Source organism: Camelina sativa, chromosome 11 (assembly GCF_030686135.1).
Source record: "Camelina sativa cultivar CO46 ecotype springtype chromosome 11, ASM3068613v1".
Taxonomy (NCBI): domain Eukaryota; kingdom Viridiplantae; phylum Streptophyta; class Magnoliopsida; order Brassicales; family Brassicaceae; genus Camelina; species Camelina sativa.
Genome location: NC_141890.1, coordinates 6,910,649 through 6,937,825, shown reverse-complemented (window position 1 = coordinate 6,937,825; position 27,177 = coordinate 6,910,649). Strand labels below are relative to the sequence as shown.

General features: G+C 36.5%; 8 protein-coding genes across 8 annotated transcripts; 4 read left to right on the top strand and 4 right to left on the bottom strand.

Moving 5' to 3' along the window:
• Positions 1–189: 189 nt before the first annotated feature.
• LOC104722218 (large ribosomal subunit protein eL14y-like) lies at positions 190–1,410 on the bottom strand. Its single transcript, XM_010440356.3, has 5 exons — positions 1,289–1,410; positions 1,083–1,184; positions 662–791; positions 472–584; positions 190–380 (listed from the first exon to the last, which is right to left on the bottom strand). Exons 1-5 carry the CDS (start codon positions 1,289–1,291, stop codon positions 324–326), a joined length of 405 nt encoding a protein of 134 aa, XP_010438658.2. The 5' UTR covers positions 1,292–1,410; the 3' UTR covers positions 190–323.
• Positions 1,411–3,755: 2,345 nt separating this feature from the next.
• LOC104727722 (rab GTPase-activating protein 22) lies at positions 3,756–7,504 on the top strand. The gene is made up of 12 exons (XM_087474497.1): positions 3,756–4,291; positions 4,950–5,045; positions 5,138–5,241; positions 5,371–5,510; positions 5,604–5,702; positions 5,812–5,934; positions 6,029–6,117; positions 6,223–6,328; positions 6,411–6,508; positions 6,600–6,860; positions 6,936–7,019; positions 7,127–7,504. The coding sequence occupies exons 1-12, from the start codon at positions 4,202–4,204 to the stop codon at positions 7,136–7,138; spliced, it is 1,302 nt and encodes a 433-aa protein (XP_087330623.1). The 5' UTR covers positions 3,756–4,201; the 3' UTR covers positions 7,139–7,504.
• A 146-nt stretch (positions 7,505–7,650) lies between these two features.
• LOC104722217 (COBRA-like protein 11) lies at positions 7,651–10,361 on the bottom strand. Its single transcript, XM_010440355.2, has 4 exons — positions 9,551–10,361; positions 9,289–9,434; positions 8,867–9,199; positions 7,651–8,786 (listed from the first exon to the last, which is right to left on the bottom strand). The coding sequence occupies exons 1-4, from the start codon at positions 10,119–10,121 to the stop codon at positions 7,827–7,829; spliced, it is 2,010 nt and encodes a 669-aa protein (XP_010438657.2). The 5' UTR covers positions 10,122–10,361; the 3' UTR covers positions 7,651–7,826.
• A 387-nt stretch (positions 10,362–10,748) lies between these two features.
• On the bottom strand, positions 10,749–13,396 carry LOC104722216 (DDRGK domain-containing protein 1). Its single transcript, XM_087474498.1, has 9 exons — positions 13,055–13,396; positions 12,800–12,928; positions 12,622–12,721; positions 12,184–12,299; positions 11,921–12,022; positions 11,676–11,834; positions 11,425–11,481; positions 11,303–11,339; positions 10,749–11,130 (listed from the first exon to the last, which is right to left on the bottom strand). Exons 2-9 carry the CDS (start codon positions 12,917–12,919, stop codon positions 10,919–10,921), a joined length of 903 nt encoding a protein of 300 aa, XP_087330624.1. The 5' UTR covers positions 12,920–12,928; positions 13,055–13,396; the 3' UTR covers positions 10,749–10,918.
• Position 13,397: 1 nt separating this feature from the next.
• Positions 13,398–15,295, bottom strand: LOC104722215 (protein translation factor SUI1 homolog 1). Its single transcript, XM_010440352.3, has 5 exons — positions 15,114–15,295; positions 14,376–14,454; positions 14,017–14,222; positions 13,775–13,828; positions 13,398–13,689 (listed from the first exon to the last, which is right to left on the bottom strand). The coding sequence occupies exons 2-5, from the start codon at positions 14,410–14,412 to the stop codon at positions 13,645–13,647; spliced, it is 342 nt and encodes a 113-aa protein (XP_010438654.1). The 5' UTR covers positions 14,413–14,454; positions 15,114–15,295; the 3' UTR covers positions 13,398–13,644.
• Positions 15,296–15,899: 604 nt separating this feature from the next.
• Positions 15,900–16,657, top strand: LOC104722214 (2S seed storage protein 1-like). The gene has a single exon (NM_001302974.1). The coding sequence runs from the start codon at positions 15,936–15,938 to the stop codon at positions 16,428–16,430; it is 495 nt and encodes a 164-aa protein (NP_001289903.1). The 5' UTR covers positions 15,900–15,935; the 3' UTR covers positions 16,431–16,657.
• Positions 16,658–19,286: 2,629 nt separating this feature from the next.
• On the top strand, positions 19,287–19,958 carry LOC104722213 (2S seed storage protein 2). The gene has a single exon (NM_001404996.1). It carries the CDS (start codon positions 19,320–19,322, stop codon positions 19,800–19,802), a length of 483 nt encoding a protein of 160 aa, NP_001391925.1. The 5' UTR covers positions 19,287–19,319; the 3' UTR covers positions 19,803–19,958.
• Positions 19,959–23,000: 3,042 nt separating this feature from the next.
• Positions 23,001–24,002, top strand: LOC147933706 (uncharacterized). Its single transcript, XM_087472297.1, has 3 exons — positions 23,001–23,203; positions 23,381–23,574; positions 23,680–24,002. Exons 1-3 carry the CDS (start codon positions 23,001–23,003, stop codon positions 24,000–24,002), a joined length of 720 nt encoding a protein of 239 aa, XP_087328423.1.
• Positions 24,003–27,177: the final 3,175 nt, after the last annotated feature.

Here is a 27,177-nt window from a genome sequence, read left to right as displayed (position 1 = left end):
AACCATTGAAAGTTTTGTTAACAGTAGCTCAAAATGATCAGCCAGTAGTTCAAGTGTATTCTCAGGCATTGCAAACTCTGGCATCAAAACACCCAAGTGAATTACTACCAAATAACAGAAGAAGTAACAAAACAAATGGCATAATATGAAAAACTGGTCACTTTAAAGATAAAATAACAAGAACACAAGTTTCTCCAAAAAAAGGTTTCATTCAAACTTGAGTAACATCGGACAATTGAGTACATAATGATGTTGAGATTTGCAAACACACTAATTTCCGAATCCAAAAACAAAAACAGATTTGTAGACATAATAGTATTTGATCAAGCAGTGACCTCCTTCTTGAGTTTTGCAAGCTCTTGCCTGACAACACCAGCTTTCTGCAAACAACCAACAACAACACATTAACATTTCAGTTTTAAACATAAACGCACACAATCATAGAATCTTCAAAGTTAAAAAGACACCGACCTTGATCTTGGCCAACATGATCTTGAACCTATCAAAATCGTTGAGGTTAGCCCTACGTTTCTGCACGATAAGCTTCCTACCCCATGAGCTGTTCTCCCATTTGTTCTTCACATCTGCAAGATCTTCCTTATTAGATGGGAACACTTGACAAAAATCCAACATAACATATTAGATTTGCACAGCCACTAACCAGCTTTTTCCAATGCCTCAATCAAAGCCTTCTTCTTAGGCACACGGTTGATGTCAATCACAATATCGGTAAGAGATAACCTCTTAAAGTTCATCTGGATCCTCTCCATATCAGGGGCGTCCACTAAAGCCTGAATAACAAAAACATAATCAGGACTCCATAAGTATACATCTAAACAAACTGCGCCTAGGTGAAACTACAAGTCACATGTCATCCTCGAACTACAAAACCAACGCAACATACAAATTTCGTAAAATGTTAACCAATGAATCTGTAAACCACCAAAGTTGCAGCTAGTGTCAATCTAAATCTATGGTTCCTTAAATCCAACAATTAACAGAAACCAACGAAGAAACTTTACGGTTCCTAGCATTGAAACCAATAGAGACATAGTTATGAAAGTAATGGAACTAAGGCTTACTCTGTTCTGGTCAACAACGTCGACGATAACGACGAGCTTTCCATGATCTTCTCCGTAGTTAACAAGAGCCACTCTCCCGATCTCAACGTACCTCTTGAAAACCTGACACAATGAACCATCAAAACGTTACATCTCACAATCCTGGTCGATGTCAAAAGCACAAACGCCGCTTGGAATATAAGCTTAAGAAGAAATGTATAACTCACCATTTTCGCCGCCGGTAGATTAGAATGTCGAAGCTGCTCAGTGTGAGAAAGTGTGTTGCTGATAGGAAATTAGGGTTTCGCTGAAAGAGGCTAATATATATCAGTTTTTTTTTTTTTTAGCGCTTTTGTATTTTATGGCCCAACGTTGTAATAAGAACCTTAGATTTAACCTTACCTTGAAGGCCCATATCAGAAAAAGGCCATGAAGTTGGGTCAACAAAACGAAAAAACTCCAACACGGTGTCGTTTGAATGAGCAAACAATTCTTTCTTTAATTGTATCAATAGTCGACATTTGTCCTTTGATTATTGAAGAAAAGAGCAACAACATTACATTAGTACCATTACTACTAGTACTAGTAAAATGAAAATCATATATATAAAAGTAAGGTTTTGGTCTCTCCTTATTGGTTGATTTTCATTTAATACTTTTTTTTTTTTTTTATTTGATTTCTAATTGTTTAATTGCTTTAAATAATATTTAAGACCCAATTAACACAATACATTTAATTCATACACTAAAATAAAATTATAACTGAAAATAAAATAAATCATATATATAAAAGTAAGGTTTTGGTCTCTCCTTATTGGTTGATTTTTATTTAATACTTTTTAATTTTTTTTATTTTTTTATTTGATTTCTAATTGTTTAATTGCTTTAAATAATATTTAAGACTCAATTAACACAATACATTTAATTCATACATTAAAATAAAATTATAACTGAAAATAAAATAAATTATGCATTAATCATATACCACCACTCAATTTTATTCAAACACAATAAATAATATTTGTAACTCCAATAATTCTAAATGTAACTTCCATCAATTCTTATCATATAAATAAGCATTGCCTCATTTTCTCATATTGGCATTTTTTACTTTCTCATTTTCACATTCTCACATTCTCTTCCACTTCTCTCATTCTTTTCCACAATATCTCAAATCATTTTTAGTTTTCAGTTTCTTATTTTTGTTGTATGGGTTACAAAAAACCAAATGAAATATCATTGTAAATTTTTAATGCTAAATTTTAATTTTAGAGACTACATGATATATATGTATATATATATTACATTGTTTTTATATTTAAAGATTCATCTTCATTATCTAATTTGGATTATCATCTTATAAGTAATCATTCTCTCCTCCTCTCTCACCAATATCAAATGTTGTTATATATAATATGTGTTGTAAGAGTTTGATTCTATATTTTAATTTAGAAATTATTATATATAATTAACAATTTAACATTGTTTTCAATTTTTATTTTATTTATATAAAAATAAAATATTTCTTTTATATTTCTTGCCTTTCTAATCTATTCATATTTATTTTTAAAATTTCCATAGCTAAATTTAAATTCACATATGTTGGTTTTAACAAAAAATCAAGTTTATTTGAAAATCTATTTTAAAAGGTTTATCTTCATTATCTATTTTAGATTAGCATCTTATAAGTCATTATTTTAAAATATCATTCAACTAATTAAATCCTCTAAAGATGAAACCATTAGTATGAAATCTAGAACTATAAATTATATTGATGTGTGAAAAACAAAAGGATTGAAGGTATTCTTGGGGTTTTTTAAAATCTTTAAATTGAAGTTCATATAACTAAAAAAAAAACTAATTTAGTTTGTCACTTCAAAAGTAATATTTTCAATTTGGAATTTTATGTGAGTGTTGAGTTTATATCAACAAAACAATGAAAAACTGTAAGTTTAATTTTTGATTGAGCCACTTGGCATTCCTTTTCTTTTAAGTCAAAAATAAATTAAAATATTTATTTATAATTAACCCACTTTTAAAGGTATTTAACTCCATTTAACTCAAATGTAACTCCTACCCAATAATTTTATATTCATTCCTCCAAATAATATATTTAGCTTTCAAGAAAAAATGTTTTTGGTAAAATTTAAATGTTTTTTAATTATTTTAATTGCTTTAAACTTTGAAATGAGGAATATTCTATATACAATAATTTTATACGTAGTTACTAAATTTTTTGATAATTTTATTTGATTCAATTTTACTATACTACAGTCTTATGTTTACATGATCATTAAAAAAAATCTTTAAATCAATGTTTAACCTCTATAAAACATGATCATAAACATAGGTTCTCTCATATTAGGAAAATGTTTGAATTTCTATATTATTATTTATATGAATATAGCTAATCAATTTGTAATAATTTTTGTAGTATTGGTTAATTTTTTATTTATAAAAAAGTATATATATTTTAAATTTTATATAATAAATAACCATATCAAAAAATTGTTGAGAGGAGTGTTATTTTGAGAAATTGCAATAAATGTTTTTGAGATTCATACATTAGTATATTTTTTTGAGATTATACATTAGTAAAACAATATTTTAGTTTAAGAAAATTTTAAGAATATAATAAAAAATATTATGCATACAAGTGATGAATAAAGAAAGAGGTAAGAAGAGAGACTCCTCCAAGTTACTGAAGTGAAGAGTGTGCGCCTTAAAAAAAAAAAAGATAAATAAGATGGATAGAGAGAGAGAGGAACTCCGTTATTTGTGGCGAACAACAACTAATATTGCTAATAATGAGACGAGCTGCTCGTCGTCTTTGTCATCAACAAATGATGGAATAGAAGAAAGAAACTTCAGTATACGAACCAAAACATTATTTACCCAATTAGTTCGTTTTCTGTCTTTTGGACTTCCCAATCCACTAACCTTCAAGGCTGGTGTTGGGGCGCCCCTTAAATTCTCAAATCTTTTTATAAAAATTTCGTCAATTTGATCGTTGATCGAACTTTTTTTTTTTGAGGTTTAAGGGGATCCCGATCCTGTCCTTCTTTTTGTTATCTTTCCTTTTCAAGTTTCTCAGGATTATTGCTTTTTTTGTTAATTTTTGCCCGGGAAAAAGTTCGAGAGATGTGGGGAGGCGTAGGAGAGCCAGCAGATTCTTACTACCAGGTTCGTCCTGAGTGCACCGATGTCCCCAAGACCAGATTCAAAATCAAGGTTTACGTCTTTCTTCTTCTTCTTTCGGATCCCCATTCTTTCTCCTCTGGATTTTGCTTCTTTTTAAGATTCTCATTCATTAGGTCGTGTCTCTCTCTCTCTCTCTCTCTCTCTCTATTTGGTAATTACGAATGCGATATTTGATTTCCGATTCGATTATTCTTTGCTTATATTATTATATCTGTTAATTGCATTTTGTATCGAATTCTATTGATTCTTCGTGTTCTGTGGTACATGATTCCTTAAGATCGATTCCATCACCGGCTTTAGATGTTTGATCTCTCCTCAAATTCCAACTTCTTGCCATTGTTATTATTATGTCCTCATATATCTGTTGCAATGCCATTGTTAGAAACAAAAAAAAAACAAAAAAAAAGTAGATCTGAGGGCCTAAAACAGCTCCTGAGAGATCAAATTGCTGTACATATAGAACAGTATGGGAAGATCGTTAATAAGACGTGTGTTTCTTATCAGTTATGCGCTTTTAATTGGCACTATTTTGGAACTCAGATTCAATAAGTGTATCTCTCTAGATGAACCCTAACATTAACAGACTGATAAAGATCCCACATCGGTAGAGATAGGGGAGAGAATGGTAATATATATATATATAGAAGTGCTTTGTTGTTGCTGACAAGACCGGTCATGTTTTGTGCAGCCTGGTAAAACTCTTAGTGTAAGAAAATGGCAGGCTGCGTTTTTCCAAGAAGGCTCTCTCGATATTGGCAAGACTCTTAGACGAATCAGAAGAGGGGTATGTTGGTTGTTTTGGAATCGTCTTTGCCAATTCTGATTTACTCGTTTTGTTTCTTCTCAATCATTCCTTTTACAATCCATCATCTGTAGGGGATCCATCCATCAATTAGAGGTGAAGTATGGGAATTCCTACTTGGCTGTTATAATCCATTGAGCACATTCGAAGAAAGAGAGCAGACCCGACAACGCAGAAGGTAGATTCTTGTCCTTATTTCGTCTGTATATATATATATATCACATTTTGGCATACTTTACATGGTTATAATTATACATAAACCATTTTTCTTGTTTTGTGAATCATATCGCTACTTCTCTTCCTTCAGATTGCAGTATGCTTCTTGGAAGGAGGAGTGTAAGCAAATGTTTCCTGTCATTGGAAGTGGAAGATTTATTACTGCTCCTGTAATTACTGAAAATGGTCAACCCAACTATGATCCTCTTGTTCTTCAGGAAATAAATTTAGGTGAAGAAATTTTCCCTTTCAATGGAATATTTTAATATGAAACTCTGCATAAGCTTGTAATAGGCATTTGAAGTATTCATGTTGTTCTCACAGGTACAAACTCAAATGGTTCAGATTTCTTTAAAGAGCTCACCAGTCGTGGACCTCTTGATAAGAAAATTATTCAATGGCTACTAACACTTCACCAGATAGGTTAGTGACTGATCATCATGGCTTCCTCTATCACCGGCTTGAATATACTGAATATCTATCTGCTGGTTTGGTTCCTCAGTTGCTTAATTTGTTCCTTTATATTTTTCAGGTCTTGATGTGAACCGTACAGACAGGACCTTGGTGTTTTATGAGAAAAAGGAGAATTTGTCAAAGCTCTGGGATATTCTGTCTGTTTACGCCTGGATAGACAATGACGTTGGGTATTGTCAAGGTAAAACCAGATGTATATATATATTATTGTATCATTTGTTTGAAAGCCAGTCTTACTTGAGAAATTCTGATAGATGTAATGTTGCTCTGATCAGGAATGAGTGATCTTTGTTCCCCAATGATTATTCTTCTTGAAGACGAAGCTGATGCCTTTTGGTGTTTTGAGAGGCTTATGCGTCGATTGGTACTACTTACCTTACACATATATTCACTGTATTTGTGGTTTTGGTATCAAACTGTTTACATCAGATTGTATTAAACATTTTTTGTCTTTTTTCGAATTGAAAAGCGAGGAAATTTCCGTAGTACTGGGAGATCTGTTGGAGTTGAAGCTCAACTTACTCATTTGTCTTCAATTACTCAGGTTGTTGACCCCAAACTTCACCAACATCTAGGTACTACTACTGCTACTACTACTATTTATTTGCGTATATACATATATTCAGCTGTTAATCAAGCTCTGGTCTTGAAATGCAGATAAACTTGGCGGAGGTGACTATCTTTTTGCAATTCGGATGCTAATGGTTCAATTCCGAAGAGAATTCTCATTTTGCGACTCTTTGTACCTTTGGGAGGCAAGGATTCCTGAGTCTCACTCTACCTTACATGTATAATGTCTTCTTCTTCCTTGGACTGATCTCAATGTTAAACCTTATTCTCCCATAGATGATGTGGGCGCTCGAGTACGACCCCGATCTTTTTGATGTATATGAAGCGCATCAATGCGGGAGTGAGAGAGCCGAAGGGTTAAAAGGTAAAACGAAGTCAATTAAGCAATGTGGAAAGTATGAGAGACAAAACATGAGGAATGGAGGAAAAACTGCAGAAGGTCCTTTGCCGATATCTGTATTCCTAGTGGCCAGTGTCTTGAAAGACAAGAGTTATAAGCTAATGACAGAAGCTCGTGGACTCGATGATGTTGTTAAGGTTAAACATACATCTTCTTTTAACTTTACATTTTGGTGAATCATTCCTCATCCTATTTCCTTAATGTCTCTGTAGATACTTAACGACATGACTGGGAACTTGGATGCCAAGAAAACATGTTCTGGAGCCATAAAAATTCACAAGAAATATCTAAGAAAGGTTATTTCTAAAGTTTCTTTCATTATGTCTGGGCTTCTTTATATCTCAGACAAGTAGGAAAGCTAGCCTGAAAGTCTCTCTTCTGTTTGTCCTCTCTCTTATTGCAGGCTAAGAAATAGCATTGGCGAACATTCATGATTCTGCGGGTATAGACCTGCAGAATCATGTGAAGCTTTTTCGTTTATTTGATACAAAAAGATATGGCGGGATATCGACTGTCAGATTTTGACGATCTTCTTGTATGTAAGCTGGAAGAATCTTGGAGCTTTGATTTACTCTTAACACACACACAACACATACAAAAAAATATATATATAATAATTTGTAAGCTGTTCATAAAAGTAAATGTTGCATCCCTCAAATGTATGCAAATTTTCTTTCTTTTTTTTTGTATTTTTACCAAAAGGGGGAAAGAAAACGAAAGAGACTGTTCCTATGTATACAATGCTCATGTCTTGTTATATGCAAAGACAAAATATCTGAAATTTGGTGCAGAGTGTTGCAGGTTGTTTCTGTCTCGTGTGTATCTTATGATCCAAAACAAGAAGCAGAGGTAATTTGATGACCAAATAATTTGCGATGTTTATGCTATTCCTTTTGTAAAATTAAATCTTCTAATAAAGGCCAAGAGTTTTAATAAGCGAGGCCATCTGCATTAGTTCCTTTTGATCATGGATACAAGTTTCTTGGATCAACCAAAACTGTGAATGAAGAGAGATACATATATAAACATTCTCTTCAAGTTCCGTGATCATGACATGTGCTAAACAGAGAAAAAATCAACTTACATAATTAAACTAAAGAAATCTACACACAGCTTAAAAACCGATCACTGATCGCAATAAATGTCGTGATCACGAGGAGAATCGAAGGCAAGAATCGGATACAGGATAATCTCTTCGCGGAACCCTTTTTAGGGAAATACTTAGGAAGCTCACATTCTTCTCCATTGAAGAAAACTTTCTTAGGGAAGCCATCTCCTCCTGGGATATTCAAACTCCCCAAATTCTTCTTTTTAAACGAGATAACCGACTGCATTTTCCCGGGAACTTGCGGGTCTCTAGCAGGATTCGTCCCGTTTGTTAAACCAATCAAGTAGTTCATACCAGGAAGTCCTTGGAAGAAAATGGTCTGGTTCTTAGGTGGTACTCTTGACCCATTAAAGGAGTAAACATTCTCATACCCTAAACCAGCTTTGCCTAAATCTACAGCTCCAAACCAATCCTCCACTGCATTCTTCCCCCAGTTAAACACTGTTATTCGAGCTGACCATCCATTACCGTAATCCGAGTTAAGATGCCAGTTTAAGCTGATTCCACAGTTGTCAGGACAAGGAAGCTTCTTTGGAACAGCCATGTGCTTCTGCTTTGCCCATACTTTTGCCTTTAGAGTCCGGTTATCAAAAGGTACCAAGAGCGTGTCCGGAGGTAGGAGAAGCGGTCGGGCATTGGCGTTGCAAGTGTCAGTATCGATATCTTTGCAGCCGCAAGCGCAGGTGTTACAAGGAATGGCTGAGTCGTTGTAGAAGGCTGAGAAAGAGACACAGCAACGTGCAGCTTTTGGTTTAGGCTTGGTTATGTTGCAGACGACTTGCCAGCTGGCGATAGCGTAAGTGGTTGCTTGGAGACCACTCGGGTCAGGGAACGGGGTGGCGTCCACTCGTATAGGTGGTCCGCATTTGTACTGCGGGTCCACTATACCATCAATCTTCCAGTTTTGAGGAGGAAAAAATGCTGTTCTGTTCTGATCAGGTGGCACTTTGTACACCTAAACCAAACATCAAAACCGGTTTATATCACCTTAATAAAAGTCACTAAACACTATGAATGGTTCGTATCCGGGCGAACCTGTAATTGGAAAATGGCTTTGGATTTAGAAGGATCCATGTGAACGGGCAAAAGAGTGCCGTTCTTGCAACAGAATGGTAACTTCCCGATGTCCTTATCTTCTTTACGGTCAGCTGGTAAATCTTTGAGAATTGGTTTCTTCTGGCAATTAGCAACCTGAGAGAAATCAAGATCCCCGTAAAACTGTCCTGCCTTGCTGCTTAAGCATTCGCCCGGACTCTTCTCAGCCGCATGGGCTCCACGCAATGAGTAGATGAATTCGCCTCGCATCCACTCCCATGTTAAGTTCCAATGGTCTAACCGTCCCAGCGGGCTATTGTTTTCAATACTCACCTGTTCCAAAAAACAAATCAACTTCGGTTCTTTTATGTATATAATAAATAGTATTTATATCGATACAAGTGATGGATCCAGCTACCCACCTGCGCCATGTAGTTGCTTTTATAGGCTTGAAGAACGTCATAGATTATGTTCAGGTCACCGTGTTGTCTAGGCATGAACTTGGTTTTCACCTTTTCTTTAGATTTAAACTTTGGGTTCCTCTTGCAGCAAACTTGCATTGTACCACCTGTTGATGAAAACATACCGAAATAATCGAAAACAGGTCATTACACAAAAATGTTTCTTACAGAACACGAAAACTAAGGAAATTTTTTCATGAATTAGGTTACGTTGGTTCGTTACCTTTAGAAGTAGCAGCAGGGCATTGCCATCCATCGTTTACGAGCTTGATCGTTTTAGGCATTGGCGTAGCCGTACCTTTACCGCCAAAAACCGTTCCGGTTATCTCGATATCGGTGGAGATTTGAGTGTCATCACCAGCTGTCAGGATCGAGGTCTTTAGATCCGTATTCGGAGACCCGATAAACGTCGTCCCATTGCTTGCATCGACAGGGAAGTCACCGTCAGATGAGACAGCTCCGGTCGCTGAAACGATGATCTCTCTGTGGTGAAACCCTACGAACATTTGCCAACCTTTGACCTCTTCGATACCGGTGTTGACGATCATGGCCGTTGATTTAAACGACCAGGCTTGAGCCGTGACGTTTGCTGTGCGAGGATATAACTTTTCGCGGTTGCCGGTAGTGTAAGACATGTAAACTCCGTTGCAACGGAGAAGGCCTGGCGGTGGAGTGTCATCTTTCTTTGGATCATCGTAGTCTTGAGCTAATGATAACATCGGAAACTGAAGGTTGATTATAGGTATTAGAAGGAAAAGGAGGTTTAGATGGATGTAACAACGTATCTTCTTCATATCTACTACCGTGTTTCCCAAGTTTTTTCTTAGGACGGCAAGAAAGAGAAAACAGAGAAGAAGAAAGAAGAAAGAAGAGACATGTTCAAAAAAGCTTAAGCGAATAAAGGGAAGCAGAGCATAACGGTTTCTCTTCCTCTAGTTTTTCCCTCTTTCTCCGGAGAAACAGAGATTATACACAAAATTTAATAACGTAAAATTTGTTCCTTAATTTTGTCACATTTTAAATCTATATTTTACAGAAAAGAAAAAAAGAATATCATAGCCACTGGAATTAATACATGAACAAACTTTTTTGTTTCCAAAAGATGGATTGTAGTAAGATATTGGTGATTGTGAAACGAAGATTACTGTATTTATCAGTTTGGCAAACCGCATTTTCCGATAACTCAAAAGTACACAACTTCGTTACGAAACTAGATAAATTAAAAAAAAAATCCCATAGAGAAGGTAGCCATGATCTGAGACGAGAACTTTTGTGACACCTTGTAAGCACAGAAACTGGCAAACATTGTTCTCGGAATCTAGGTACATTGTTAGTTGAGGACAAAACAGCTTACATATAGAAAATAAGTTACTCAATTCAATAGTGGCTCCGAATATGCTAACAGCTACATAAGTCAAGTATTTCCCATCGTGATATATAAGATATTAATTTTCTCATGTACTGTATAAGGATCTCAAACTAGTAAAATCAGAACAAGGTATATTACCAAACACCAGTAAGTTGCAGTGAGTCCCAAAGGCTTTTTAAAAACTCATTGTTTTTGACAAACTATTTTACCCGACAAACACAACTAAGAAACCGATATCTCTTCCATGCCGCTAATTTCTTCAGTGAGCTGGTGTTGTACTTTGGGCTCCAAGTCGATAAACTGGTTCGACTTGCTTGCTAGATGTGAGATACTAACTCTTCCTTGACGTTTGATGTAATCTGCCACCGCATTCATCTCCTCCATTGATATGTAAATGTATTTCCCTCTATCATCCATGACTCCCGAGAGCCGCCCTGAATGAAAAGAGAAGGGGTTCAGGTTCGTAAGAGTATCATTACGTATTCACATCAGTGTCTCCTCTGTCTATTCATATTGTTTCCGTTTTATTATAAACATAGACTAATGCTATTATAAACTTAAACTGCCGGATGAGACCAATGCTATTTTTTATGGAGAAAGAATTACCAATGCTCTCCAAAGAAGCGATCCTGTTGATACATTCCTATAAAAACAAACAGTCGAATCAGTCTTGAGAACCATGACGCTAGGTATTCATCTTCCACATAGAATAAGTAGCCAGATGATACCTGAGTTCGTAAATGAAATTCTGCAGCAAGATCTTCAAGTGGAACACATTTCTGTTTCTGCAATTACATCACACAGAAAAGATAAGGCTCAACATGCCAGCACACTGATATTGGATGAGACAAAATCTGTATTTATACCTTATTGTTAATTTGTTTCTATTCACAGAATGACAATTAGAGTGACAGACGGGAAAGTGTTTGTTTAAGACAGATGGGAAAGTGTTTGGTTAAGGATTGATTACTAAAGATACCTTTATGTATTCAACAAATTCTGAAAGCAAGTCTTGATTTTCACCCTGCGCTTCCTCTGTTGTACCTTCAGCATCAACTGAGAATTCCCCTTTCCATTTGTCAAACTCCAAAGCAGCTGCCTCTTCTTCCTTGGCTTGTCGCGCTTTTTCTTCTTCTTCCTAGACAACAATGTCACAATTAGCCAACCACAGCATTTCAAAAAGCAGGAACCTTAAACAGATATGAGATAAATTAACTGACTCACCAACTTCCGCTCCTCTGCCTCGCGCTCTTCGTCCTTCTTCCTCCGCATTTCTGCATACCGATCTTGTTTTGTATTTTTTGACTCGCGTGTAGCTTCTTCAGCCTATAGCCGACGATAAGAACAGAACTTGATCAGGAACCAAAAAGAAATGAACTATTCTGAGGTCCGAACCAATATTCCTAGAAATTTCTCATCCTTTATCCCGCCAACATTTCTAAAAGAATAATTTAAAGAATTAATGGGCGACATAGAATTTGAGTCACCTGTCTTTGAGCTTCACGCTCTTGTCGCTTCTTCTCTTTCTTCTTTGATGCTCTGGCTTGAGATCCACCGGCTTCATCTTCATCTTCATCTTCACCTTCACTCCCACTAATGTTTTCTGTTTCACATATAAAACCCAAATAAATTATTCCAAGTCAAGTAGTTCATTTCTTTCCAAGACCCCTTCTAATCTTAAAAAAATGAAACTAAAAACTACTTGACTAATCCTTGAATAACTGGTTTCCACTGCTCACTATCTAATAGTAATCTCTCACCAATTTACATGAAGATTACCTCCAGCTAAAAAGTAGCAGAAACTTCATATTAATCGAAAACTCAAATCATCCAAATTTGGAACCTTATCATCCAGTTGATGATGCAGCTAAAAAATACAACACGGTTTGGAAGAGAGAAACAAGAGCAGTAAAAAAAAAAAAAACCTTGAACATTAGATGTAGAAGAGCTAGCACCAGAAGCTGCAGGTCTCCGACGCATCCTACGTCCACCGGTAGCACGGGCCACGTTTTCACGCGGCTGGACCTTCAATTTCACGAGAGATTGCCATATCATTTCATGGACTCAAAAAAAATTCCAATCCAAAATTGAAAAAAAAATTACCTGTGGCGGTTCTGCAACTTGGTCCCGTGATCGAGCATCTATACGACGTTTCCAGAAGAACAAAGGAATCACCGCCGCTATGAGAATCATCGAGACTATCAGAGCGAACAACTCCTCCATCTCTTACCCCTGCGATCCAAAAATAACCGAAGAAACAAAAAAAAAAAAAAAAAAGACTTTGAGGAAACTGTTGAGAAAATTGAATAACAAAATTGAAAGAGGATCGATTCAGATTAAATTAGTCCACAGTCTAACCTAACTGCGTTTTCCAAATACTGTAGATATTGTCTTCTCTATTCGGTAGTTTAACCTAAATCGTCGTGCTCGATAATTGCAGAGCTCGGCTTCGCTTGGACTCTCGAATCGATAGAGAAGACAAAGCGGTTACTTCGTAATTTCCTCGACTTACAGACCTTCTGAGTCTTTCGGAGTCTCTCGACAACCCGGTTTAATTACAAAGTCAACTTAATTGACATTTTTTTGTCAAATTTGACTCTTCAGTTTCAAGTTTTACAGAACTGTGTCTTCCAGATCCAAATTCAGGTTTGCACAACAGTATACTTAAGACAGAATAATAGTGAAACTGTTGAGATCCATCTTGGTAAGACATAGTATATAGAGAGAAGGGACAAACGTTAATAGAGAATTCTTAACAAACTCATCATATTACAGAGGTAGCATGAGAAAGAAAACGATGATAGTCTCTTCGTATCATACCAAATCTAAAACGAAAAGAAAAAACAGTAACAGGAAGGTGAAGAAACGTTTCTGAACAGCACGATAACGGTAATGATCCGCTTAGAAAAGTAAACGCAGCAGCCTAGGGACAATGCAATAGAAGCAGCTCAGAAACCATGAATCTTGATGTTGTCTTTCTTCACAAGACCAGCCTGTTCCATCAAGAGTATGTTAAACAAAATCAAGCAACAAATATTCTTGTTAGCCAGTTGGTAAAAGAAAGAGAGTGATGTTTACCTGGACTAGGAACGTGGAGACGTTCTTTCTCTGATCACCTTGAAGCTGAATAACCTACACATTTGCAACACGTAGCCATAAGTACTGGAGAATAGCTAGAGACGGCACATATAATTAAGCCTTCGGCTAAGCTGCTTTCCAATTAGTCTTCAACCCTTTATTGAATTATTATTCTAATGGACTAGCAAGACAGTAGTAATAATACCCACATGGATGTACCATGGTGTTTTAAAAGCACGTACCTGTCCCAGTTCAGAGTCTTGAACCACAGTTCCGTTGCAACAAAATTCCTTCTTGAGGTCCTTGAGTATCTTGGTGTAACTGTACTCTTTCTTCAGCCCCTGGACCGTTGTCAAGCTTTTCCTACCATTCCGCTGCTGGACACGAATGTGAACGTACTCTTTTGTTCCTGCACCCGAGTCCTCAACATTCGCATCAGCAAACGGATCTGCAGACAAGCAAAAAAAGAAACTGATTAGCTCCATAAACACAACCAGAAGAATCCAAGACTTGAGAAACAATTTTACAAAAATCCCATGTTCCAAATATCAAAAACTCGTAGCAAACATCTGAAAATAAGTCTAAAAGGATTGAAACTTACCAAAGGCAGTAGGGACCTGGGAATCAAGTTCAGACATGAAACTTTGTTGATCTGAGGGGGGAAAACGAGAAGCTGAGACCTGAACAAGAGAAGACCATCATCACATACAAATTTAACACACACTCAGGAGGATTAACAAACAATAGAAGATGAAAGTGTTAAAAAACCACAATCTATGTAACCACAAAAGATCTTAGATAACAGTTAAAATAGCTTAAGAAAACACAGTAAACACAAACAGAAGATACACATAACACGATAACAAACAACAAAACACACAATTCTAGTACGAGCCTTGCAGAGATTAAATTATACATAAACCAAAAGAGACACTACAATCACCAACTCCAGATTCATTCATCATCATCCGCAAAAGAAGAATCGAAATGATCAAAAACCATGTTGCATCATCCAATATATTCTTTATCCTAATACCAGTAACCTAGTTAATATGATCCAGCTCAATTACAGGATATGATGTAAAGCAAAAAAAAAACATCAATCCACCAATTTTAATTTTGTCACAAGAGATCAAAAAGCAAGATCCACCACTTTATCAAACTCATCATGCGATTCGAATAGCAAATGATAAAACCATCTGATGAACGGAAAACAAAATCAATCACACAGATTCCACAATTACGGATCCGAGCAATGAAAAAAAACAAACTTCACCTCGAAATTACCAAAAAATCAAAAGATTTGAGCAAGAGTTTGGTGAATAAGGACAACATTTACCTGATCCGAAAAGTAGAGTTTCGTGGATCTGATGATCGGAGAAGAGAGAACGAACAAAAACCCTAAATTCTCGGATAGAGTCTGCAACTTCGGTGGCGAGAAAAATTAGGAAAGAGGAATAGATATTTTGTCACGACAGAATAATTTTTTTAAAGTTTAATAAATCTGATCTTCTCAGATATTTTATTTAGTATAATTTGTTTACTTCATTCATGGATTGACAATACGGTTTAACCGGACCGGTTTAGAAATCTTTGGAATTTCAATTTTCGGTTTCGAAATTCTTTATTTTGTCAATTTGAACCAAACAAAGCTTTGATTCGGTTACGATGTGGTAGGTTTCGGTTTGGTTTACAGTAGTTTTTTGTTTGCTGTCGAATTGAAGCATCGTTTTAATTTCAGCATGATACCAATGGACACCGTGACTACCACCAACATTTTCATAATTTCATTACTGACTCTCATCCCACTCGAACGGAATTAAGAAAGGGTTTGATTTAACAGTTTTAACCTTCATTTCAAGATGATTGCCATGTCAGAACATGAGTTACACATCATACATATGCATGGTCGCACTACTTGTAGACGCGGAAACTTGTCACCCCTCCGTATTTGAGTTTCCAACACGTACCTAATCACGACAACTATCTTATATAGCTTCTCTCTAGCTCTCTCGCACACCAACTAACATGTGCATGCGTTCTTACACGTGATCGCCATGCAAATCTCCTTTCTCATCTATAAATACCGACCACCGTACCTCTCCACTTCACTCTTCACTCAAACCAACAACAAGAAAAACACATACACAACTAGCAAGAAATGGCAAACAAGCTTTTCCTCGTTGGCGCAACTCTCGCCCTCTGCTTCCTCCTCACTAACGCTTCCATCTACCGCACTGTCGTCGAGTTCGATGAAGACGCCACCAACCCCATGGGCCCAAGACAGAGATGTCAGAGGGAGTTCCAGCAATCACAGCACCTAAGAGCTTGCCAGCAATTTATGCGCAGGCAAGCGAGGCAAGGCCGTGGTGGCGACGAGTACGATTGGGAAGAAGACATGGAGACCTCACGAAGACCCCAGCAGCTACTCCAGCAGTGCTGCAACGAGCTTCGCCAGGAAGACCCAGTTTGCGTTTGCCCCACCTTGCAGCAAGCGGCCAGATCGGTTAGCATCCAGGGTCAGGGACAGGGACAGCAGAGACAAAGCCAAGCTAGGCAAATTTACCAGACAGCCAAGCACTTGCCTAACGTTTGCAACATCCCGCAAGTTGATGTTTGTCCCTTCCAGATCCCTTCCGGCCCTTCTTACTACTAAGTTCCAAACAAAACCTTCGAGCGTATGATCGTGTGGTTGTTGGTACATGCTAACACCACACATCATCGTGTCTTTTTATGAAAAATGTAAGCATTAGGATGTTTCAGGCTAATGTAATTAGCACTACTCCGTAATAAATGTGAGGTTTGTTTATGTTTTTGGTTTGTTACTTTTGCTCTTCTCTGAAGCGATGACAATTAAATAAAAACAATGAATTTATTTCCAAAGTCAAATAAAAAGCATTAGTTTAATGAACGAGAAATATCGATAGAGCTATATATGTCTATCTAGACAGACTTTTATTGAGAGATATAATGTGTTAAATCTATACTAATAAAAAGTAGGATATATCACTTATTAATATTTTATACAATTTCAAAAATTTTCTATATTAAAAATTATTTTAAATAACCTATCATGATTTGACATGTTATTCATTAACATTTTTTTTTAATTTTCATAATTTTTTAGAAAAAAAAAATTTAAATTTATGGAAATAAAAGAACTATGTACAATATCCCACATCGGCTAGAAAATTTGTAGACAATGGTTCAGAACTATTATAAATAAGATTAATATGTTTTTAACAATGAATAAGCAGGAAAACTTGATTTATTAGGCGTCTCAGTTTAATAGTTTTATTCGGTTTGATCCAGTTTTTTATTTGATCAAACTAAAACTTTAAAAAGTTTAAAAAAATATATTATAATATTTCAAATTTTTAAAAGTTTAAATATTATAAATATTGAAACTTTTAAAAGTTTTTAGCTTTTAAAAAGTTTTAAAATATTATAATTTTTAAATTTTAAAAGTTTAAAATATTATAATATTGAAACTTTTTAAAAAGTTCAAATTTTATATTTCGAAACCTTTTAAAATTTTAAAATATTATAAATATTGATGTAATATATAAATTATCTTATTTATCTACGTTTGTGTTTTTTATTTCTTATGAGCTGTAAAATATATTTTTGTATATGATTTTATAGATGAGTTGATATTCTTTTATTAATTTTTTATTTTTATCTTATTTTTTATTTTTATGAGAAAAAAATGATTTTGTTCTTGGAGTTTGATGGGTTAACAAGTTGTGTGGTAGTCTAAAAAAAATATTTTTCAGTGGAAGAATGTGAGGAAGTTGACGAGGAAGAAGAATAAAAAGAGTATAACAAAGAATTAGACGATAAAAGTAACGATGACAATTACTACAAAATTTGACAATGAAAATGACAAAAAAGAATATGAAAAATAAGAAAACATGGAATAAAAAACACGAAAACATAGGTCATAACGATCAATTAAATATAAAAACAAGTTAAATTCATAATGATAAAATTGTTCCGTTTTTCTGGTGGTCAAAAAAATTGTTTAGGATATGTGAGGTCATCAGTTTGATTCGCCTCACCTCGACGTCGAGTTAAATTCATGATTTTTTTATCAGATTTGATTTTATAACACAACTGATTTTTTATATTTTTTAAAAATGTGTATCTAAAATTTAATTTTTTTCTTTAATACTAATTCAAATTTTTTTTATAAAATAATATTTTATTAGCGTCATCAATTATATATAATTTTCATCAAAATATATCAACTAAATCCATGCGTAGCGTAGCGTGGATTCAAAACGTAATTGTAACTAATACCTTAAATGCTAATTCGAGAACACGGAATTAATTAATTATTTGTCAGTTTGATATTTCGCTTATTTAGCGAATGGTATACCTATGTTAAAGAATTATTGATGGGTGCCTAAAGCATCGTCTAGAAGTGGTGTATCATTTTCATTTCCTTTTTTTGTAAAACGGATCATGCAAACTATGTAACTTAAAAAAAAAAAACAAACATTGCATACAAGAAATCAGGTACAATCTTTTAACTGAGATTGAAAAGTACATATGAGAATAGCATAGTACTATTTTTTTCTATGAATGATGACATACCATAAACGGCTATATATACGATAAATAGAGTTTTCAGATTCAATCATTAAAATTTTGATTAATATTTGGAAATTGGTTTAAGATCATTAATTTATTGAAGACAATCGCATGTAACATGTTTACTTTTTTGTTATAAGGGATAATCCGGGTTGAAGTCTGGTTCATCTTCGGTCGATTGCACGTTCACCGAGTGAGCTAATTGACGTAAAACGTGGCATCAAATAGAAGTTCATTAAAGAATTCGAATTGACATCATGCCCCGAATACTTTCATCTAGACATTCGCATGTTTACAAATTAAATACACTATGATATAAATCACATCAATGGAATCCACACACTTTTAGTAAAATTTCATAAATATATGCTAGAATTACAATATTCAGTTCGTTTGAAGTAATTTTTGCCACTTTTTCATATTATCTAGCCTGTGATATTAGAGTGCTTGATCCCTAATATATATCTAATTAATTTATTAACATTATTCAATGGGTTGTGTGAAATCTTTTTTTTTTTAATATCTACATTTCAGATGAATTAAGTACCTAGCTAAAACGTAATTCTACTAATTCCAGTTCTAATAATATACCATTACCATACCAAAAGATTGACTTTATCATCTTACTATAATGGAATCAAATTACAACACAAGGCTTTTTTTTTTTTTAACCCTGCTTGTTCTATATATCGCTCATAAGATGTCATGTCAGAACATGAGCTACAGATACATATAGCATGCAGAAGCGGAGGGCTGGTGTTGTTCGTCACTTGTCACCGTCTTCCAACACCTAATCCCGACAACAACCTAAGCGCTTCACTCTCTCGCACATACATGCATTCTTACACGTGATTGCCATGCAAATCTACTTTCTCACCTATAAATACAAACCAACCTTTCACTACACTCCTCACTCAAACCAAAACAAGAAACCATACACAAATAGCAAATGGCAAACAAGCTCTTCCTCGTTGGCGCAACTCTCGCCCTCTGCTTCCTCCTCACTAACGCTTCCATCTACCGCACCGTCGTTGAGTTCGATGAAGACGCCACCAACCCCATGGGTCCAAGCCAGAGATGCCAGAGGGAGTTCCAGCAATCACAGCACCTAAGAGCTTGCCAGCAATTGATGCGCAGCCAAATGAGGCAAGGCCGTGGTGGTGACGAGTACGGTTTGGAAGACGACATGGAGAACCCACAAAGACCCCAGCAGATACTCCAGCAGTGCTGCAACGAGCTTCGCCAGGAAGACCCAGTTTGCGTTTGCCCCACCTTGAGACAAGCGGCCCAGTCGGTTAGACTTCAGGGACAGCACGGACCATTCCAAGCTAGGAAAATTTATCAGACAGCTAAGCACTTGCCTAACGTTTGCAACATCCCGCAAGTTGGCGTTTGCCCCTTCCAGACCATCCCTTTCTCTCCTTACTACTAGATTCGAAACAAAACCCTCTAGCGTATGAGTGTGGTTGTTGATACATGTTAACATCACACTTCATAGTCTGCTTTATGAAACTGTAACTTTAGGATGTTTGAGGCTAATGTAATTAGCGCTACTCCTCAATAAATAAAAGTTTTGTTTATATGTATATATCAACTGCCATATGCTCTGTATAGGTGGTCTAGGATATTAGCTCTCAAGCAAATATCCCAATCACATTTGCGGGTTACTTTATCAATCGAACTCATACATCGAGCCAAACACCATTAAAATTGCACTATGACTGTAATTATTAATTATATTTACGTTTCCCACAACCGAAGACATGGAGGATATATAGAGACGGTGTGTTTTCATTGAAGACGGCAAAACTTCAACTAGTTATAGTTGTCATCTTATCAACTCAGTATTAAACATTTATCCATAATATAATTAAAGAACATTTTTGCACGAACTCAATCAATATGTTAGTTAACTTTTCTTTTTTTAGCAGTCAGTGACTGAGTCGCACACATACTAGTTAAAAATTAGGGCTAGACGGTGACTACTCTCAAGGGTGAAAAATTTGTTTGCAAGAGTGTGCCGCTACGAGAATGAAACATCATGCATATGTGAATTTACAGCCTAAGTCCTATTACCACACCGCGCCACCAGGTACGGGTTAATTTACTATCGGCCTCAAGAAATTGCACGCCATCAAGTGGAAGAGACAAGTCAAAAAGGAATTTTACATAACATGAAAGCGAAAAACAAAAATGATAAATTACGTGACATGACCTGTTTGACTAATAGTCGCTAACGTTTGTGGAAAAAGAGTGATGCAATTATATAGCCTTTGTGGTCATTGGTCAATAGTGTAAAACGTTACTTAATAAATAAACAGTGATAACAAAGGCTTATAAAGACTTGTAGATGTTGTTCTGTGATCACAATAGGTTCTTGTTAAGATCCGGTTTGATGAAGATTTCAGAAAGAGCCATTCGTTTGGTTTTGTGAAGCTATTTTTTGGTTTAAGCTAAACGTGGTTAGGAAGTTAGTATATACTTAGTGATATCGATTGGGTTTGTATTATTTCTATTTATGAATTATTCACATTTCTTACTCTTTAAAATGAAAAACATAGTAAAATGCTAGATTTGGTATAGTCAAGACATACGAATTGAACACTCGGATTCAGACATCGTAAACTATTGTAAACTCGGATGATTTGATTACAACTCAATGGTAAACTCATGAGTTTTGACGCATTTTGATACCTCCGCTAACAACGTACATGAATGCATATTCTGTTTTATTTCTTAAACTGTAATTTGTGAACTGATTAGTTTAAGACGGCTAATTTCTTCCGATATTATTTATTTGTATTATTTACGGATCAAAATTTAGGGGTTATTTGATAAAATATTTAGGTAAAGTTTAATAGAATAGTCGTTGGGGCATTTATCATTTGGAATTAATAATCTTTTTTTTTTTTTTTGTAAAACACCTGTGGACTCCATAGACCGGCCCGCTTACAGTCCGTTAGGACATGGCCTTATGGCCCATTTACTGTTCGCACATGTACGGCCTATCGGCCATAGCTTTACGGCCCATGGCCATTGCTTCGCGGCCCATGGCCTATCTTATGTACTCGATTGTTTTATGGGCTTTAGCCCTTGTACTCCTATTATATATACTTGTATGCTCGACATTAATCAATAAGACTAAGAGATTTCACTTCCTAAATTCTCTAGTTTACAACACGTTATCAGCACGATAGTCTCTAACCCTAAACCCTAAAGCAGCCGCCGCTTCCTAAACCCTAAAACCCTAAGGCAGCCGCAGATCTTCTTCTCTCTTCCACAAACCCTAAACCATCTTTCTTTCTTGCTCCCATCCGAGATCAAACCTTTTCTGTTCGAAGATCTCCTTGTTCACGAGCATACCTTAAGCTCGTGATCAAGCTTCTATCGACAGCTTGATCGAGGATCTTGGTCCGTGTTCGGGGGTGAGTTCGTCTGTCCGTGGTTCGTGATACCGGACGAGAGAAGTACGAAGCTGTTCGTGGGAAGCTGTTCGTGGGAAGCTGTTCATCATCCGCGGAATCTGTTCGTTGTTCTGTCCGCGGACGCTGTACGTGATCCAGTACGTGGTTCTGTCCGAGATCTGGTTCGTGGTTCTGTCCGAGATCTGGTTCGTGGTTCTGTTCGTGGTCCGTGAACGAGAGAGAGTTAAAAACCGAGGTCTGTTAGCTCCCGGTCCATATCCAGTCAGATCCAAACCGGTGAAAGGTAAAAATATGGCCGAACCCTCTTAGAACCCTAATATCGAACATGAACATTAACAAACTATTAAACCCTAACATATCCAAGTACATAAACAAACAAACCTTAAAGTTATATCCATGTAAATCTTAAAATCGGATTGCATAGGGCTGTTAGGTTGTTTGTAAATTGCACCAAACTTTGTCAAACATGAAATCGAATTTGGTTGTTTGGATTGTTTGTTGCATAAGAGCCTAGAACATGAACTTGTTAAAATCGAATATTGCTAAACTGTTCTAGGATTTAAAACTTGGATCATTCATGCATCATAACTAAAAATTGGATCATGTATAGGATGTTAGAAAAATCGGCTGCATGAACTAATTCTTAGGATTCCTTAAGCATAAATTTGAACATAAATTTCCTGCAAATTTTCGGCCATGAAAACATAAAAATCGAGCATGAAACTTGTTCTAGGATTATTAGGATAACTTCTATAACCCTTTAATCATTATCCTAAAATTAATAAAATTAACTTTAATATTCTAAGAGTATATCCGATTAAATTAAAAACTTTTGTTAAGTTTCTATAAAATTAAAACATGAAATCGGAAATTAAATATTGGTTAGGACAAGTTCCTAATCATCTAAAACTCTTAAAACAAATTTACTAAATCCTAGACTAAAAGGAAATTTAAGAAAAAAAAGGAAATCCTATCTAGAAATAAGGAAATTATTGCATGCATACATATTTGATTTTGTTGTCTTTGCATGCATGAATTTAAACCATACGAAATCTATAATGGGCAAGGACATGTTTCGGTCTCAAATACCGCATGGCCCAAGGCATGTTTCGGTCTCAAATACCGCATGACCTGAATAAATGTTTGTTGCATGATTCGGTCTCAAATATCGCTTGCTAACTATCGGTTGTCTATATTATATGCAGATGGCAAACCTCAAAAGCCTTGACTATCCCATCTTGCAAGCTTCTGGAAAGAACTACTTGGAATGGGTCAAAGACACCGAAATCCACCTAAGGTCCAATGGCCTAGCTGGTTGCATTGATGAGGAAGTTGAGAGCACTGATAAGAAAAAGAATAAGTGTCTCCAACATATGCACCATCACATTGCAGAGAGTCTCAAGAGTCAGTACCTCTTTATAGACAATCCACTCGCCCTTTGGACACAACTTAAACGCCGTTACGGGCACCAAAAGACGGTGCTCCTTCCAAAGGCCGAGTTTGATTGGAAGAACCTAAGGATCCAGGATTACAAATCCGTGGAGGAGTATAACTCTGAGCTTTTTAGGATTGTCTCACTCCTTAGGTTATGTGGAAAAGAGGTGACTGAGAGGGAACTGATAGAAAAGACCTTGTCTACTTTCAGCCCTAACAATAGAGTTCTTCAGCAACAGTATCGGCACCAAGGCTTTGCCGATTATGGGGCACTCATTGAATGTTTACTGCTAGCTGAGCAGAATGATGAGTTGCTGCTGATGAACAGTGCTATGAGACCTCCCGGTACAGCCCCATTACCGGAAGCAAATAAGGTTGATTTGGGAAAGAAAACTACAATGGAGCCTAAGGAGCCCAAAATGCCCCATGAGACCAACTATGTCCACATAGAAAGACACTACGGCCAAGGCCGTGGTGGCAGAGGACGTAGTGGCCGTGGCGGACAGGCCGGCCGAGGAGGCCGCGGACGTGGTGGTAAGGGCCATACGTCCTTTAAACCACGTACCAAGGTCAAATCGGTCTGCCACAGATGTGGTATGTCAAACCACTGGTCCAAGACTTGTAGAACTCCCAAACACCTCATTGATGCATACCAAGAAGTTCTAAAGAAAAATCCGGAAGCCAACTATGCGTACATCGATGATGAAGGAGACTTCGATCATGAGAATGACGACTTGCTAGAGACTTCCGATTGCCTTCAAGATGACTATTGATTTTTGTTTTAATGCGGTTTAATTTCAATGCTTTTATGCTTTATTTTCTTTTATTGTATTGGATGATTATTTTATTTTAAATGCAATGGTTTTTATAATTGTCTCATTAAAATACAAAATTATGTCCTATTTTATAGAAATGGCCAAGGACATGAGTGAACTAGTAGTGGACAGTGGATCCAGCCACACTATACTAAGAGACAAAAGATATTTCATAGATCTTAAAATGAAAAGTGCAAATGTTAGTACAATTGCGGGTATAGCCAACATGATAGAAGGCTACGGCCAGGCTCACATTTTGTTGCCTAACGGCACACATATTGAACTAAGTGATGTCCTATACTTACCCAGCTCTAAGAGAAACTTATTGAGCTTTAAAGATATAAGATTAAATGGTTATCATGTTGAAACCAAGGGTGAAGGAACTAAAGAATTCCTATACATTACTGAAAATGTAAATGGCCAAAAGAAGGTCCTAGAGACCATACCCGCACTAGCCACTGGTTTATACCATGCTAAGATAAACATGATAGAAGCTAACATGGCTAAGCACAAAATGTTCACTGAACAATTCACTCTATGGCATGACCGGTTAGGACACCCGGGTTCGAACATGATGCGTAAAGTAATTAAGAGTTCAAATGGGCACAACCTTAAAGAGAAAAGAGTTTTTCCTAAAAATCTCACTTGTGTAGCATGTGCACAAGGGAAACTCATTACAAGACCATCACCAGTAAAAGTCACAAAAGAGACTTTGCATTTTCTGGAAAGGATACAAAGAGACATATGTGGACCAATACACCCACCTTGTGGGTCGTTTAGATATTTCATGGTTATGATCGATGCATCAACCAGATGGTCTCACTTATGCTTGTTATCCACAAGGAACCTAGCATTTGCTAGGCTGTTGGCTCAAATCATAAGATTAAGAGCACATTTTCCAGACTTTCCACTAAAGACTATACGTCTAGATAATGCTGGTGAATTTACATCCCAAGCGTTTAATGATTACTGTATGTCCATGGGGGTGAGTGTGGAACATCCTGTGGCACATGTCCATACACAAAACGGATTAGCTGAATCCTTCATTAACGTATACAATTAATAGCTCGACCATTGTTAATGAGATCGAAGCTTCCTGTGTCGGCTTGGGGACACGCGGTCTTACATGCAGCAGAACTCATACGCATCAGGCCATCTAGTGAACACATATATTCACCATCCCAACTATTATCGGGTCAAGAGCCAGACTTATCCCATCTTAAAACATTTGGTTGTGCCGTTTATACACCCGTTGCTCCACCACAGAGAACTAAGATGGGACCTCAAAGGAGGATGGGGATATATGTGGGATATGAGTCTCCCACCATAATAAAGTATCTTGAGCCATTGACAGGGGATCAATTTAAGGCCAGATACGCGGACTGTCAATTCGTTGAGTCCGAATTCCCTACTATAGGTGGTGAGACCGGCAAGCTGGTCAAAGAATTAACATGGAATCAAACATCCTTAAATTGGCAAGATCCTCGAACTCTAGCATGTGATGCAGAGGTTCAAAAGATTATACATTTACAACAGCTAGCTAATCAATTGCCAGATTCCTTTGCTGACCCAAAGAGAGTAACAAAATCGTACATACCAGCTTGCAATGCACCAGTACGTATTGATGTTCAAAAGGAACACAATAGACAAGTTGCTACAGAGTCTAAACCACGTTTGAAACGAGGTAGACCGTTAGGTTCCAAAGATAAAAATCCTCGAAAGTCTAAAGGTGCAAAACAGACCGAGGTTCAGGGAATTACCGAAAAACCAGACATGGCCGCGGAAATAATTAATGTACCAGGTGAAGTTCAGGACGCTGAACCTCAAGAACCTGAAGGAATTGATAACAATGAAGTATCAATCAATTACATAATGTCTGGAATAAAATGGAACCGGAAAAATGTCGACATTGATGAAATATTTATAAACAAGGTAGCACTTGAGATAAATGAGGATCTAGAACCCACATCCATATTAGAGTGCACTCAGAGTAAAGATTGGCTTAAATGGAAAGAAGCCATTGATGTGGAGTTAAACTCTTTAAAGAAGAGAAGTGTGTTTGGTCCGATCTTAAGGATGACACCTACCATTAAACCAGTTGGACACAAGTGGGTCTTTGTAAGAAAGAGAAATGAGAAAAATGAGATAGTGAGATACAAAGCACGGCTTGTAGCACAAGGATTCTCTCAAAGACCCGGCATAGATTATGAGGAGACATACTCCCCTGTGATGGATGCAACGACTTTTAGATATCTAATAAGTCTGGCCATAAGAGAAAATTTGGGTTTACGGTTAATGGATGTTGTAACCGCCTATTTATATGGTCCACTGGATAATGAGATTTATATGAGATTACCAGAGGGTATAGAACATAAATGTAAAAATGGTACTCGAGACCAATACTGCATAAGGCTAGACAAATCGCTTTATGGGCTGAAAACAAAGTGGTCGAATGTGGTATAATCGCTTAAGTGATTATTTAGCTAAGAAAGGCTATAAGAACGACCCAATCAGTCCATGTATATTCATAAAGAAGTTTGCAAACAAAGGATTTGTGATAATAGCAGTTTACGTGGATGATTTAAACATCCTCGGTACCTCTGGGGAAATCGCCCAAACTGTAGAATACCTCAAGAAAGAATTTGAGATGAAAGACCTAGGCAAAACAAAATTCTGTTTGGGATTGCAGCTTGAGTACGTAAATAATGGGATCCTTGTGCATCAAAAGGCATACACAGAAAAAGTACTCAAGAGATTTAATATGGAGCAAGCTCACCCATTGACTAGCCCAATGGTTGTGAGAAGCTTAGACTTGGATAAAGATCCATTTGCTCCTAAGAAGGCCAATGAAGAAATTCTTGGACCTGAAGTGCCTTACCTCAGTGCTATAGGAGCGTTAATGTTCCTGGCTAGTCATACTAGGCCGGACATATGCTTTGCCGTGAACCTCCTAGCAAGATATAGTTCTTGTCCAACTATACGGCACTGGAATGATATTAAACACGTACTACGGTACCTGCGAGGGACGATTGATTTTGGTTTATTTTATACTAACCATAACCGAGACTGTCTAGTTGGTTTTGCTGATGCAGGTTACCTATCCGATCCACACAACGGTAAGTCACAAACAGGT